Source organism: Musa acuminata, chromosome BXJ2-5 (assembly GCF_036884655.1).
Source record: "Musa acuminata AAA Group cultivar baxijiao chromosome BXJ2-5, Cavendish_Baxijiao_AAA, whole genome shotgun sequence".
Lineage (NCBI taxonomy): Eukaryota > Viridiplantae > Streptophyta > Magnoliopsida > Zingiberales > Musaceae > Musa > Musa acuminata.
Window position 1 is genome coordinate 11,087,765 of NC_088342.1, and position 17,018 is coordinate 11,104,782.

At 32.0% G+C, this 17,018-nt stretch overlaps 1 protein-coding gene across 1 annotated transcript; it reads right to left on the minus strand.

Annotated features, from left to right (window-relative positions):
- Positions 1-15,938: 15,938 nt before the first annotated feature.
- On the minus strand, positions 15,939-16,615 carry LOC103985023 (14 kDa proline-rich protein DC2.15). The gene has a single exon (XM_009402635.3). The coding sequence runs from the start codon at positions 16,533-16,535 to the stop codon at positions 16,152-16,154; it is 384 nt and encodes a 127-aa protein (XP_009400910.2). The 5' UTR covers positions 16,536-16,615; the 3' UTR covers positions 15,939-16,151.
- Between the last annotated feature and the right edge of the window lie 403 nt (positions 16,616-17,018).

Sequence of the window (17,018 nt, forward strand, 5' to 3'; positions counted from 1 at the left end):
GCTTGACTTTCTATTATTTATTTTACTATACGCACGAGCTAAAGTGGCTTGACTATCACAAAGTATAGAAATTGAATTCACACTCTTAGAAGTCAGTGGAATTTCTAATAGAAAGTCCCTCAACCATTCAGCCTCCTTTCCTGCTTCTGCTAGAATAATAAATCTTGATTCCATAGTTGAGTGAGTTATACATGTTTGTTTCTTGCTATTCCAAGAAACAACGCTACCTCCCAAGGTGAACACCCAACCAGTAGTGGATTTGTTATCTCCGAAACTCGATATCCAACTTGCATCGGTATATCCTTCTAAAATAGTAGGAAATTTTGAGTATTGAATGCCATAATCTTTGGTCCATATAAGGTACCCAAGAACTCTTTCGATATCCTTCTAATGCTCTACACTTGAATTGCTAGTAAATCTACTCAATTTACTAACTGCAAATGCTATATCAGGTCTTTGCACTGTGTTGTATACATAAGACTTCCTAAAGCACTTGAATATTCTAATTGAGCCACTATTCTTCCAACATTCTTGACTAATTTGATACTTGGGTCAAACGGGGAATTTGCTTCTTTGATTTTTTAAGTGACTAAATTTCTTCAGTACTTTCTATATGTAATGAGTTTGACTCAAAACATATCCTTCACTATTTCTTTTTACCTTGATACCTAGTATGGTATCAATTTGCCCAAGATCTTTTATCTTAAATGTTGAAGATAGAAACCTATTTATTTCTATAATACTTTTCATGTTGTTGCTCACTATTAGCATATTATCAACATAAAGATAAACTATCACCATATAGTCATCATAAGTTTTGAGATAAACATATTTATCTGCAACATTATGAACAAATCCATTAGAAAGAATTGTTGCATCAAATTTCTCGTGCCATTGTTTTGGAGCCTGCTTTAAACCATACAACGACTTAATAAGTTTACATACTTTATATTCATTTCCTAGTAGAACAAAACCTTCGGGTTATTTCATATATACCTCCTCATTGAGGTCTCCATTTAGAAATATCATTTTGATATCCATTTGATGAACATAAAGATCAAAAATTGATGCTAAAGCAAAAATAATTCTAATAGATGTGATCCTAGTCATGCGAGCATATGTGTCAAAATAATCTATTCCTTCCTTTTATTGAAATCCTTTAGCAACTAACCTTGCTTTGAATGTTTGGAGAGTACCATTTGTATGATACTTCCTACAAAATACCCATTTACAACTAATTGGTTTAGAGGCAAAAGGTAAATCGACAAGTTTCCAAGTGTGGTTTGACATAATAGAATCCATCTCATCATTAATAACATCTTTCCAAAAAGCAGCATCATGAGAGGCCATAGCTTCTTTAAACGTTTTAGAATCATCTTCCACCTGTAAAACAAGAGGAATTATTTTTAAGGCTCTCTCATTAGTTCATTCTACAACGTAAAAGGAAATACTATAAGAATTAATCTCATCCAATCTTAACGTTTTTGCTTTCCGTATACAAGTGCTTCTCTTTAATTCATGAGATTGTTCTTCAACCTCTTGTGAACTTGATTGATGTCCAATCAAAAGAATATTAGGTTGCTCACCAACCTTTTGAGATGTCTCCACTGGTGACTCTTCACTAGTTGGAGGATGAACATTATTATTTGAAGTCATTAAGTGTTCAAAGAACTCTACATCTCAAGATTCTATTATGATATTGGACTCCAAAGTAAGATATCTATAAGCTTTACTATTTGAGGCATAACCTATAAATGCACATTTGATTCCTCTAGATCCCAACTTTGTCCTTTGAGGATCATTATTCTTACTATATGCAAGACAACCCCACACTTTAAAAGAACCAATATTAGGTTGTCTTCCTTTCCATAACTCACATGGAGAGATCTTATTCGTTTTAGAGGGAATTCTGTTTAAGATATGACATGCAATCGATAAAACTTTTCCCCACAAATTATAAGATTATATTATATTATATTATATTATATTATATTATATTATATTATATTATATTATATTATATTATATTCATTGAACTTTGTCTTCCTCCACCTCCTCCCTTCTCCCTTCTCTTCCTCCTCCCCCACTGCTTGCCTTTGTACGTCGCCTTTGTGCAGTGCCGCTCGCAAGCGACAGCCTTCACCCCCTCTTCTACCGCTTGTGATAAAAATCAATTACGGGACGTCATCATATATAATAAGAACGTTAAAATACCTAATATCAATTGATCTTACTACTTCAAACTCTTGAAGCTTGTTTTAGGCATACATGACTTTGAAGAATTTATAGACCTTTGACATCATTCATAGTCGAGGTTGCTCTACATATATCTATATTTGATTGTCATCGAGAAAAATTAATTTTACATCTAATTAGGATACTTTTAACTCCAACTGAGCTGTTAATGCAAGAATGTTCTTATGGATTCTATCTTTATAATTATAGCAAAAGTTTTGGATATGAATAACTTTTTATAACTATTCTTGTCTTATGTTTTTATTTTAAAAAATATTATATTCATTCAACTTTGTCTTATAAAAAAAACCCACTTGAATCCAATGACATCCTTTCCTTTTAGGAAATTGACAAGATCTCAAGTTTTGTTCTTTTCTATTGATGTTATTTCAACACCCATTGCCTTCTGCCACTCTTTCTCTTTGATAGCTTCTATAAAATTATGGGGTTCTCAAACTAAGAATGTAAGTTCACATGATTCATTAAGATCTACTAAAGAACAAATGTTTCTTGAAGGAAAAATCTGAATCATAATATGAATTTTCTTGGCTTAAAGAACCTAATTCTAAAGAGCTTGAAGGATTAGTGTTGTTGGGAGTTGTGGATGTTCCTTTTGGCTTGAATAAGGCTCTAATAACTCTTGAATAATTGGTATATCTGCTGACTTTTCTTTCTAATTCCAGGCTACAATCTCATAAAAAAATGACATCTCTTGTTAGTCTTTTGGATTGAACAACCTGTAGCCTTTAAATTGATCACTATATCCAACAAAGAATAGTTTTTCATTAAGATCTACTAAAGAACAAATGTTTCTTGGAGGAAAAATCTGAATCATAATATGAATTTTCTTGGCTTAAAGAACCTAATTCTAAAGAGCTTGAAGGATTAGTGTTGTTGGGAGTTGTGGATGTTCCTTTTGGCTTGAATAAGGCTCTAATAACTCTTGAATAATTGGTATATCTGCTGACTTTTCTTTCTAATTCCAGGCTACAATCTCATAAAAAAATGACATCTCTTATTAGTCTTTTGGATTGAACAACCTGTAGCCTTTAAATTGATCACTATATCCAACAAAGAATAGTTTTTCATTAAGATCTACTAAAGAACAAATGTTTCTTGGAGGAAAAATCTGAATCATAATATGAATTTTCTTGGCTTAAAGAACCTAATTCTAAAGAGCTTGAAGGATTAGTGTTGTTGGGAGTTGTGGATGTTCCTTTTGGCTTGAATAAGGCTCTAATAACTCTTGAATAATTGGTATATCTGCTGACTTTTCTTTCTAATTCCAGGCTACAATCTCATAAAAAAATGACATCTCTTGTTAGTCTTTTGGATTGAACAACCTGTAGCCTTTAAATTGATCACTATATCCAACAAAGAATAGTTTTTCATTAAGATCTACTAAAGAACAAATGTTTCTTGGAGGAAAAATCTGAATCATAATATGAATTTTCTTGGCTTAAAGAACCTAATTCTAAAGAGCTTGAAGGATTAGTGTTGTTGGGAGTTGTGGATGTTCCTTTTGGCTTGAATAAGGCTCTAATAACTCTTGAATAATTGGTATATCTGCTGACTTTTCTTTCTAATTCCAGGCTACAATCTCATAAAAAAATGACATCTCTTGTTAGTCTTTTGGATTGAACAACATGTAGCCTTTAAATTGATCACTATATCCAACAAAGAATAGTTTTTCATTGAGATCTACTAAAGAACAAATGTTTCTTGGAGGAAAAATCTGAATCATAATATGAATTTTCTTGGCTTAAAGAACATAATTCTAAAGAGCTTGAAGGATTAGTGTTGTTGGGAGTTGTGGATGTTCCTTTTGGCTTGAATAAGGCTCTAATAACTCTTGAATAATTGGTATATCTGCTGACTTTTCTTTCTAATTCCAGGCTACAATCTCATAAAAAAATGACATCTCTTGTTAGTCTTTTGGATTGAACAACATGTAGCCTTTAAATTGATCACTATATCCAACAAAGAATAGTTTTTCATTAAGATCTACTAAAGAACAAATGTTTCTTGGAGGAAAAATCTGAATCATAATATGAATTTTCTTGGCTTAAAGAACCTAATTCTAAAGAGCTTGAAGGATTAGTGTTGTTGGGAGTTGTGGATGTTCCTTTTGGCTTGAATAAGGCTCTAATAACTCTTGAATAATTGGTATATCTGCTGACTTTTCTTTCTAATTCCAGGCTACAATCTCATAAAAAAATGACATCTCTTGTTAGTCTTTTGGATTGAACAACCTGTAGCCTTTAAATTGATCACTATATCCAACAAAGAATAGTTTTTCATTAAGATCTACTAAAGAACAAATGTTTATTGGAGGAAAAATCTGAATCATAATATGAATTTTCTTGGCTTAAAGAACCTAATTCTAAAGAGCTTGAAGGATTAGTGTTGTTGGGAGTTGTGGATGTTCCTTTTGGCTTGAATAAGGCTCTAATAACTCTTGAATAATTGGTATATCTGCGGACTTTTCTTTCTAATTCCAGGCTACAATCTCATAAAAAAATGACATCTCTTGTTAGTCTTTTGGATTGAACAACCTGTAGCCTTTACATTGATCACTATATCCAACAAAGAATAGTTTTTCATTAAGATCTACTAAAGAACAAATGTTTCTTGGAGGAAAAATCTGAATCATAATATGAATTTTCTTGGCTTAAAGAACCTAATTCTAAAGAGCTTGAAGGATTAGTGTTGTTGGGAGTTGTGGATGTTCCTTTTGGCTTGAATAAGGCTCTAATAACTCTTGAATAATTGGTATATCTGCTGACTTTTCTTTCTAATTCCAGGCTACAATCTCATAAAAAAATGACATCTCTTGTTAGTCTTTTGGATTGAACAACCTGTAGCCTTTAAATTGATCACTATATCCAACAAAGAATAGTTTTTCATTAAGATCTACTAAAGAACAAATGTTTCTTGGAGGAAAAATCTGAATCATAATATGAATTTTCTTGGCTTAAAGAACCTAATTCTAAAGAGCTTGAAGGATTAGTGTTGTTGGGAGTTGTGGATGTTCCTTTTGGCTTGAATAAGGCTCTAATAACTCTTGAATAATTGGTATATCTGCTGACTTTTCTTTCTAATTCCAGGCTACAATCTCATAAAAAAATGACATCTCTTGTTAGTCTTTTGGATTGAACAACCTGTAGCCTTTAAATTGATCACTATATCCAACAAAGAATAGTTTTTCATTGAGATCTACTAAAGAACAAATGTTTCTTGGAGGAAAAATCTGAATCATAATATGAATTTTCTTGGCTTAAAGAACCTAATTCTAAAGAGCTTGAAGGATTAGTGTTGTTGGGAGTTGTGGATGTTCCTTTTGGCTTGAATAAGGCTCTAATAACTCTTGAATAATTGGTATATCTGCTGACTTTTCTTTCTAATTCCAGGCTACAATCTCATAAAAAAATGACATCTCTTGTTAGTCTTTTGGATTGAACAACATGTAGCCTTTAAATTGATCACTATATCCAACAAAGAATAGTTTTTCATTGAGATCTACTAAAGAACAAATGTTTCTTGGAGGAAAAATCTGAATCATAATATGAATTTTCTTGGCTTAAAGAACCTAATTCTAAAGAGCTTGAAGGATTAGTGTTGTTGGGAGTTGTGGATGTTCCTTTTGGCTTGAATAAGGCTCTAATAACTCTTGAATAATTGGTATATCTGCTGACTTTTCTTTCTAATTCCAGGCTACAATCTCATAAAAAAATGACATCTCTTATTAGTCTTTTGGATTGAACAACCTGTAGCCTTTAAATTGATCACTATATCCAACAAAGAATAGTTTTTCATTAAGATCTACTAAAGAACAAATGTTTCTTGGAGGAAAAATCTGAATCATAATATGAATTTTCTTGGCTTAAAGAACCTAATTCTAAAGAGCTTGAAGGATTAGTGTTGTTGGGAGTTGTGGATGTTCCTTTTGGCTTGAATAAGGCTCTAATAACTCTTGAATAATTGGTATATCTGCTGACTTTTCTTTCTAATTCCAGGCTACAATCTCATAAAAAAATGACATCTCTTGTTAGTCTTTTGGATTGAACAACCTGTAGCCTTTAAATTGATCACTATATCCAACAAAGAATAGTTTTTCATTAAGATCTACTAAAGAACAAATGTTTCTTGGAGGAAAAATCTGAATCATAATATGAATTTTCTTGGCTTAAAGAACCTAATTCTAAAGAGCTTGAAGGATTAGTGTTGTTGGGAGTTGTGGATGTTCCTTTTGGCTTGAATAAGGCTCTAATAACTCTTGAATAATTGGTATATCTGCTGACTTTTCTTTCTAATTCCAGGCTACAATCTCATAAAAAAATGACATCTCTTGTTAGTCTTTTGGATTGAACAACATGTAGCCTTTAAATTGATCACTATATCCAACAAAGAATAGTTTTTCATTGAGATCTACTAAAGAACAAATGTTTCTTGGAGGAAAAATCTGAATCATAATATGAATTTTCTTGGCTTAAAGAACATAATTCTAAAGAGCTTGAAGGATTAGTGTTGTTGGGAGTTGTGGATGTTCCTTTTGGCTTGAATAAGGCTCTAATAACTCTTGAATAATTGGTATATCTGCTGACTTTTCTTTCTAATTCCAGGCTACAATCTCATAAAAAAATGACATCTCTTGTTAGTCTTTTGGATTGAACAACATGTAGCCTTTAAATTGATCACTATATCCAACAAAGAATAGTTTTTCATTAAGATCTACTAAAGAACAAATGTTTCTTGGAGGAAAAATCTGAATCATAATATGAATTTTCTTGGCTTAAAGAACCTAATTCTAAAGAGCTTGAAGGATTAGTGTTGTTGGGAGTTGTGGATGTTCCTTTTGGCTTGAATAAGGCTCTAATAACTCTTGAATAATTGGTATATCTGCTGACTTTTCTTTCTAATTCCAGGCTACAATCTCATAAAAAAATGACATCTCTTGTTAGTCTTTTGGATTGAACAACCTGTAGCCTTTAAATTGATCACTATATCCAACAAAGAATAGTTTTTCATTAAGATCTACTAAAGAACAAATGTTTATTGGAGGAAAAATCTGAATCATAATATGAATTTTCTTGGCTTAAAGAACCTAATTCTAAAGAGCTTGAAGGATTAGTGTTGTTGGGAGTTGTGGATGTTCCTTTTGGCTTGAATAAGGCTCTAATAACTCTTGAATAATTGGTATATCTGCGGACTTTTCTTTCTAATTCCAGGCTACAATCTCATAAAAAAATGACATCTCTTGTTAGTCTTTTGGATTGAACAACCTGTAGCCTTTACATTGATCACTATATCCAACAAAGAATAGTTTTTCATTAAGATCTACTAAAGAACAAATGTTTCTTGGAGGAAAAATCTGAATCATAATATGAATTTTCTTGGCTTAAAGAACCTAATTCTAAAGAGCTTGAAGGATTAGTGTTGTTGGGAGTTGTGGATGTTCCTTTTGGCTTGAATAAGGCTCTAATAACTCTTGAATAATTGGTATATCTGCTGACTTTTCTTTCTAATTCCAGGCTACAATCTCATAAAAAAATGACATCTCTTGTTAGTCTTTTGGATTGAACAACCTGTAGCCTTTAAATTGATCACTATATCCAACAAAGAATAGTTTTTCATTAAGATCTACTAAAGAACAAATGTTTCTTGGAGGAAAAATCTGAATCATAATATGAATTTTCTTGGCTTAAAGAACCTAATTCTAAAGAGCTTGAAGGATTAGTGTTGTTGGGAGTTGTGGATGTTCCTTTTGGCTTGAATAAGGCTCTAATAACTCTTGAATAATTGGTATATCTGCTGACTTTTCTTTCTAATTCCAGGCTACAATCTCATAAAAAAATGACATCTCTTGTTAGTCTTTTGGATTGAACAACCTGTAGCCTTTAAATTGATCACTATATCCAACAAAGAATAGTTTTTCATTGAGATCTACTAAAGAACAAATGTTTCTTGGAGGAAAAATCTGAATCATAATATGAATTTTCTTGGCTTAAAGAACCTAATTCTAAAGAGCTTGAAGGATTAGTGTTGTTGGGAGTTGTGGATGTTCCTTTTGGCTTGAATAAGGCTCTAATAACTCTTGAATAATTGGTATATCTGCTGACTTTTCTTTCTAATTCCAGGCTACAATCTCATAAAAAAATGACATCTCTTGTTAGTCTTTTGGATTGAACAACATGTAGCCTTTAAATTGATCACTATATCCAACAAAGAATAGTTTTTCATTGAGATCTACTAAAGAACAAATGTTTCTTGGAGGAAAAATCTGAATCATAATATGAATTTTCTTGGCTTAAAGAACCTAATTCTAAAGAGCTTGAAGGATTAGTGTTGTTGGGAGTTGTGGATGTTCCTTTTGGCTTGAATAAGGCTCTAATAACTCTTGAATAATTGGTATATCTGCTGACTTTTCTTTCTAATTCCAGGCTACAATCTCATAAAAAAATGACATCTCTTGTTAGTCTTTTGGATTGAACAACATGTAGCCTTTAAATTGATCACTATATCCAACAAAGAATAGTTTTTCATTAAGATCTACTAAAGAACAAATGTTTCTTGGAGGAAAAATCTGAATCATAATATGAATTTTCTTGGCTTAAAGAACCTAATTCTAAAGAGCTTGAAGGATTAGTGTTGTTGGGAGTTGTGGATGTTCCTTTTGGCTTGAATAAGGCTCTAATAACTCTTGAATAATTGGTATATCTGCTGACTTTTCTTTCTAATTCCAGGCTACAATCTCATAAAAAAATGACATCTCTTATTAGTCTTTTGGATTGAACAACCTGTAGCCTTTACATTGATCACTATATCCAACAAAGAATAGTTTTTCATTAAGATCTACTAAAGAACAAATGTTTCTTGGAGGAAAAATCTGAATCATAATATGAATTTTCTTGGCTTAAAGAACCTAATTCTAAAAGGCTTGAAGGATTAGTGTTGTTGGGAGTTGTGGATGTTCCTTTTGGCTTGAATAAGGCTCTAATAACTCTTGAATAATTGGTATATCTGCTGACTTTTCTTTCTAATTCCAGGCTACAATCTCATAAAAAAATGACATCTCGTGTTAGTCTTTTGGATTGAATAACCTGTAGCCTTTAAATTGATCACTATATCCAACAAAGAATAGTTTTTCATTAAGATCTACTAAAGAACAAATGTTTCTTGGAGGAAAAATCTGAATCATAATATGAATTTTCTTGGCTTAAAGAACCTAATTCTAAAGAGCTTGAAGGATTAGTATTGTTGGGAGTTGTGGATGTTCCTTTTGGCTTGAATAAGGCTCTAATAACTCTTGAATAATTGGTATATCTGCTGACTTTTCTTTCTAATTCCAGGCTACAATCTCATAAAAAAATGACATCTCTTGTTAGTCTTTTGGATTGAACAACCTGTAGCCTTTAAATTGATCACTATATCCAACAAAGAATAGTTTTTCATTGAGATCTACTAAAGAACAAATGTTTCTTGGACGAAAAATCTGAATCATAATATGAATTTTCTTGGCTTAAAGAACCTAATTCTAAAGAGCTTGAAGGATTAGTGTTGTTGGGAGTTGTGGATGTTCCTTTTGGCTTGAATAAGGCTCTAATAACTCTTGAATAATTGGTATATCTGCTGACTTTTCTTTCTAATTCCAGGCTACAATCTCATAAAAAAATGACATCTCTTGTTAGTCTTTTGGATTGAACAACCTGTAGCCTTTACATTGATCACTATACCCAACAAAGAATAGTTTTTCATTAAGATCTACTAAAGAACAAATGTTTCTTGGAGGAAAAATCTGAATCATAATATGAATTTTCTTGGCTTAAAGAACCTAATTCTAAAGAGCTTGAAGGATTAGTGTTGTTGGGAGTTGTGGATGTTCCTTTTGGCTTGAATAAGGCTCTAATAACTCTTGAATAATTGGTATATCTGCTGACTTTTCTTTCTAATTCCAGGCTACAATCTCATAAAAAAATGACATCTCTTGTTAGTCTTTTGGATTGAACAACCTGTAGCCTTTAAATTGATCACTATATCCAACGAAGAATAGTTTTTCACCTTTGTCATCAAATTTAATCTTATTTTGAGATGAAATATGTGCTTATGCAATGCTACCAAATACTTTAAGATGACCAATCACTTGTTTCCTTTTATAACAACCTTAATATTGGATTTCTATTATTACCAGACTTAAGATTTTTTCAGCATATAAAATGTTGTATGAATAATTTCTGCCTAAAAAGTATTAAGTAAACTTTTTATCTTTTAGCATGCTTTGTGCCATCTCCATAATGATATGATTTTTCTTTTTTTGCCACTCCATTTTGTTGAAGACTCCTACTAATAGTAAGTTACCTTTGAATCTCATTCTTCTTGTAATAGTCCATGGATGAATGGAGTGTGTATGAACTGAACTCTCTACCATGATGTGTTCTTAAAGATTTGATTTTAAAATCCATTTTGCTTCTCCATAAGAGTCTTGAATTAAAGAAATATAGAAAATGGTTTTAACTTTTTATGTAAAAAATAAACTCACATTATTTTAATAAAATCATCAACAATACCTTTGGTTATTGATTGAAAGAGTTTTAGAATGGCAATATATATCAGCATAAGTAAGTTCAAGTGGTGATTTAACTCTCCATTAAGTTTTAGGAAATGAAAGTTTATGGATCTTTTCATAAATACAACCTTCACAAACTTGTTTTCTTACTTACTTCAAGATGAGGAAGTCCAACTATCACATCCTTTCTTTTTCTTGAGACCCTTGATATTAAGATATGACCATATCTCGAGTGTCATAAAGTGATCATATCAATATTTTTAATTTTGAAAGTTATTTCCTCCATTGGCATAATAAGAGGGAAAATCTTGTTTGAACTTATAGAAACAGTTGCTAAAGTAGAATTATTTTTCTTATAAAAAATGTTATATTGACCATTATTGAATATAACATAATACTCTTTTTTGTAAGATTTGACCAATTCTTAAAAGATTATGACCAATGCTTAAAAGATTAAGAGTTGACCAATCACTTATAAAAGTTTTATCAAACAAAAAATGGTTTCTTTCCCTTCAAAACTTGCTTTCCATCTTCAAGTTTCACTTGAGAAGTAAAGTTGTGATCAGGGTTAATAAAAATCTCTTGATTCACTATCATACAATTGAAGTAACCACTGCCCAAATATAATATGTTTTGTGATTCTTGTTGAACATATATAGAAGTGAAGAGTTGTTTATTTTCATTTTTGGTGAGGTTGGATTTTTTTTTCCTTTTTATTCTTCTATTAATACTAATAATCTGTTTTAGAATGGTTGAGAATTCTGCTCCTCTTGCATTTGAATTTGTAATCTTTTGATTCATGATTGGTCTTTCTACAAATTCTGCAACCTGAATTTGAAATCTCTTTTGTTTCCCTTCTAATATTCTTTCTTTTGACAACTTTGGTTGTCTTGTCCTCTTCCTTTTTTGAAGTTTTATTTTGGATTCTTCTCTGAAATATTCGATTTGGACTGAAATGCTTGCACAAGATTTGTTCATTCTTTCCTCATGTATTGAAGAAAACTCATCAATTCAAGAAAAGAAAAATAGATGGATTCTTTGATTTCTGTTGCTGTTACAACATCATCATACTTAGTAGGAAGACTTGTAAGAACTTTGCAAATATTTATTTTTATCTTCAATAATATCTCAAGACATCTAACTCGATTGATAATTTCAATGAATTTGGTAAGGAACTCTTGAATACCTTAACATTCCTTTATTGTCATGTTGTCAAGCTCTCTCCAAACTAATTGTAGCTTTATAGAGATCACGTTGTTATTTCCATGAAACCCTTCTTTCAAGATATTTCATATTGAAAATTCATAAATAGATGGATCTACTCACTCATTGTTGAATATATCAAACAGCACCTTCGACCCTCTTAATATTTTCCTCGTGTTACTTTTGTTTTGTTGTTATCCATTCTTCTTTATCCTCTCTCTTGATTTTATGATATTTGTTGTTCTTTATACAAATCTTCAACCACATCCCAAAATCTTGAGAGATGAATATAGTTGGCACACGACTACTCCAATAATCATAATGCTCTCTTTTAAAGACTAAGACCACCCATTGTAACTTCAACATCAAATGTAGGGAGCTCTGTTTCTTTTAAATTCTTTCTTTAATCAAGAAAAAAAATGTGTACAAAGTATGTTAAAACAAGAATAACAATATTTGACCGATGATTAAAATAAAAAATAGATAACATATCATAAAATAAAATAAACCAGAGGTGTATAATTGCTATCCTAAGTGTATAATAGAATCAAATAAAAGAATGAAATGAGTAGCTATAATAGAATTGAGTTGTGTTGAAAAGATGTGAAAAATAGAGTATTTAAAGATTTTCTAGCAAATCAAGAATTGACATATGGCAACCGAGCTAAAATGCCAAACAATCAATGCACATGAGATATTACTCTTAAAGGCAAAATAATAAAAGGTATGAGCATTCTATTATTTTGAAAAGAAAATGGTACAAAATTATAAATTACTTAAAAATAAATATAAATAATAAAATGAAGAACAAAATAAAGATTTCTACTAGTATTTGTTTTTACTGTATGATCAACAAAATAATTTATTAAAGACTAAACTCATTTAGTGAATTATTTGTACAAAGGAAACAAAGTGAATCAGGTTTTGAGCTATGCTTTTTTTTATCTAAACTTCAACTAACTCGTATAAAATATGTTATTATAAGTTTGCACATTCATGAGTACCTTCGATTCTTTTTAGAGTCATGCTTTTCCTATACCTCTATATATGAGCATTAATCATTATAGAGATAAGGTTGGAGATAAATTTCATATGTATCTACATTGAAGTGCTAAACTAATATGGTTTTTTGGCTGACTAATTAGTTTATTATTATCACATTGAACCTATTTTAAGGGATCTCCTATCACAGAGGTTAAGTTCCTATCATTGGAAGGTTATATCTATGCTAAGATTCACCCCCCTCAATAATATTAGGATTTTAGTCGTATTTAGGCCTTTAGTAAGAGAATCAACTATATTATTAGTTTTAATATGAAAAATAAAAATAAAAGAGTGAGAATCTAGGCGTCTAATTGAATTTTCTCTGATTTTTATGTCTACTCATGTCAGTGATTATTAGTTATCTTTTACAAAAATCTATTGTAGTCACAATGAATGAAAATAGGAGGAATAATTTAGGGATTATTAGAAGAGAGGGAATTAGATTTTTAAGTTATTTGGCTTCAACATTGGTGGTCTCTCAAGTGTTATAAGATCAGTTACAGTGCTCATGACAATTATGGTCTATTTGGAAGATTGTCATGATATAACACTATCACTAAGAGTAAAAAAAAGTACATTCAGATATAGGTTTAATATCTAAAGAATCAGAAATTCAATTAGTATCACTATGAAAATGATACCCTATAAAGTTAAGTTCATAATCTAATCTAAAGTAATCTTAACACATCTAAAACTCATTCAAGGGTATGTCATTAGCTAAACTAGTATTATAAGTATATTTACTAAGTCTAGAAATAACATAAGAGATATGAGGTCAAATTTTATTTGACAAGTAAAAAAGTGATCCAATGATATGAGAATACCTTAGATACAAGGTCACTAGTAATTTTAACTATATTAGTATTTGGATCATAACAAGTGAAAATAGATGAATACTCAATCAATCCAAAATTTTTTAAGATCTTCTGAGTGTAATATGATTGAGATAAAGATATAGACTTAAAAAATTTTTAGAAATTTTATTCTTGGAATAATATCTGCCTCTCCTAGATCATTTATATCAAAATGATGAGATAAAAAAATTTTAATATCAATGCTCAGATTTAGATCAAAAGCTAAATTCAGTATATCATAAATATGAAGGTAAAGTAGAATGAATATATTTTTTTATGTTCTTATAGTAAAGATAATTATCAAGTTTTTTTTATTATAAATTAATTATTATTATTATTTCTCTTTTAACAATCTAAATTTATTCTCTCCATCTCGTGTTAGTGTCTAAGAAAGAAAATTACTTAAGATATAATCAGAATATATATAAATTCTCCAGCATAAAGAATGGAAGATATAGCTTAAAAGAGAGGTGAGAAAGAAATAGAATTAAAATTGTATCGAAAAGTTATGAAAAAGAAAAGATATTTATATATTTTATAGTCAAATCAAAGGATGACACGTGGTAGCTTAAGAGTGTGCTACCGACCATCAATCAATCAATCAATCAATGCATCACGCGTGCGTGAGAAAAGAAGCCACGAGTGGAGCGTTAACTCTCAAAGGCAAAGAAATAAAAGGTAACGTCATTTTTCCCTTTAATGCTCTAACATAGTATAATTCAGAGTACTCGCGTGTCTCAATATGTCAAAAAGAATCCAAAGTGCACAAACACAACATCATCAGAACTTTGCTGTTACAACATTTGCAGTAGAAGACCTTCTACATGTGAGGCTCATGGCAGTGTAGAAGGAACCCAGGTTAATAAAGATCAGCTTTTAGCTTCTATGTTTGTGAAACACCAGTCTCCACATACATCAGTACGTGTTGAGTGAAAGCATTAGTTTTTTGTGTATCAGAATTACCTTTTTTTTATCCATGTTTTACAACTACGACGAGAGTAATCTGCTGTAAGATGAACCGAGGCAGTTCCAATGATTCAGGCAATAAAGGAAGAAGGCGACCTCACGCTTGATACCCTCAGCACCGAACCGAGACTGGCCAGTAACACAAATACATTTACTTGAGCAAGAGTGATTCGATATGTATCACACTATATTTCCTCATTATTCAAACCACAGCATTGGAAGAATGCTGATATATAATGCTTAACCTCATACAATATTACACAGCAATGTCAATGCAGATGTCTTTCGAAAGCAGTGCAGGTGTCTGGTGATGGTCTCTTAATGCCCTCAAGGTTGAAGTTGTTCCAGCAAATTGTGCAGCATTACTATGTAATAGTTGATGAATGACGATTGTACCGAAACTAATGGCAGCGTACATAAACTTGTCCTTCTAATGAGCCTAACATTTATGAATCTAATAAAACAATCCACAGCAATATAATGGCTGGAAACTAGAATCAGAATCCTCGATTTATGAGAGAGGAAAAACACATTCTATTTTGGATTGCGACTTAAAAATTGCATAAATATATTGATCTTCTCTACTATGAATTTTTAAATATATGGAAAATAGGTTTGGAATATCAGATTCAGATATTAATATAATCCTCTAAAGAGAAAATGTTTTTCTTTAGCTTGTATTATGAATTATATCTTTAGAGGATTATATGATTTTAATCCTCCTCATGTGCATCTCATATGATTTTTACTTGTATATATAAGGTATGGACAAGTATGAAACTGACATGTCTCGTCCTTCCCTTTAAAATATTAGGTTGTCATCTACATAACATCTGTCTTAATAATAATAATAATAATAATAATAATAATAATAATAATAATAATAATAATAATAATAATACTACGAGATCTTGGATGTATTATATGATATTGAATCACAATTCCAACTGATAATATTTGTCTTAATCAAATATTTGTTGTCATTGCTTGATTCCTCCGTAGCATGTGCATGCAGATGGAGCATCATATATATGTAAGCAGAAAATTCATATTGAATCAATAGTCTCATGATATCTCACACAATTCAACAAGCTTTGAATTAAGAAAGAATAACTGGTACATTGCAGCAAGGTTCAAGAACAGTACTGCACACCAACACCTTGTCAGACTTCACTCACACTCTCGTCCTGCTGCTCCACATCGAAAGCAAATCGAGGAAGAACCCAATCAAGTAAAGAACATGAAGGTACGTAGCACAACACGGGAAAGGGGTTCGACGATGGAGATCAAGGGCACTGGAACTCAGCGGGGGCCTTCTTGCCGCAGTAGTTGAGGAGGAGGCTGAGGTTGATGGGGAGGTTGAGATGGACACCGAGGACGTTGGCCTTGAGAGCAGTGCAAAGGCACACAGCTGCCTCGAGGTCGACGAGGCCGTCGAGCAGCGTGCAGCACTCGCACGGCTGCTTCGGAAACTTGCCCACCCCGAACTTGATCAGGCCGTTAAGCACGTTGCCGCAGGCGGAGAGCTTGAGGGCGTCGACGGGGCACTTGCCGTGGGAAGGGCTCGGGGTGGGTTTGGGGCAACCGGTGTCACAAGCACTGGTGAGCGCGAAGAAGAGGAGATTGAGAGTGAGGAAGAGGGCAACTGATGCTGAGGCTTTGGACGCCATGGCTGCTGCTGCTGCTGCAGTCTGCACCTAAATGAACTGATACCGATGCTGCTAATGATCAGTGATTGTGATGGAGTTTAGGGTTAGGGTTAGGAGAATATATAGACAAGGAGGAAAGGGAGGAGGGAGAATGATGCCAAAGTAATCCATGTGAATGATGAAACCAGTGGGTGAGGCTTTTTAGCTGGCAACAGTTCTGATGGATCGCAGGAAGCCAAACCGCATATGGAGTCATTATCAGCTTGCTCGGTTTGAATCATCTTACGGCTGCATGCATGGCTTGTTTTTACGTGTTAGTTTTGTGCAACTTCATCATTGATTACTGAAGCTGCGTCGTGGCACCGCTGGGTTTATGTCGGATATATGTATATATATGTGGAGCCCAATGCACATGTATTTTTTAATTACAATATTTGTTTGTTTGAAGTTAGAAATTCAAGGTTTTGACAGTATATATATATATATATACTCAACCTAACCCTA

Excerpts from the sequence above, each read along its gene's own strand:
- LOC103985023 (XM_009402635.3), bottom strand. The coding sequence starts at position 16,535 with ATGGCGTCCAAAGCCTCAGCATCAGTTGCCCTCTTCCTCACTCTCAAT.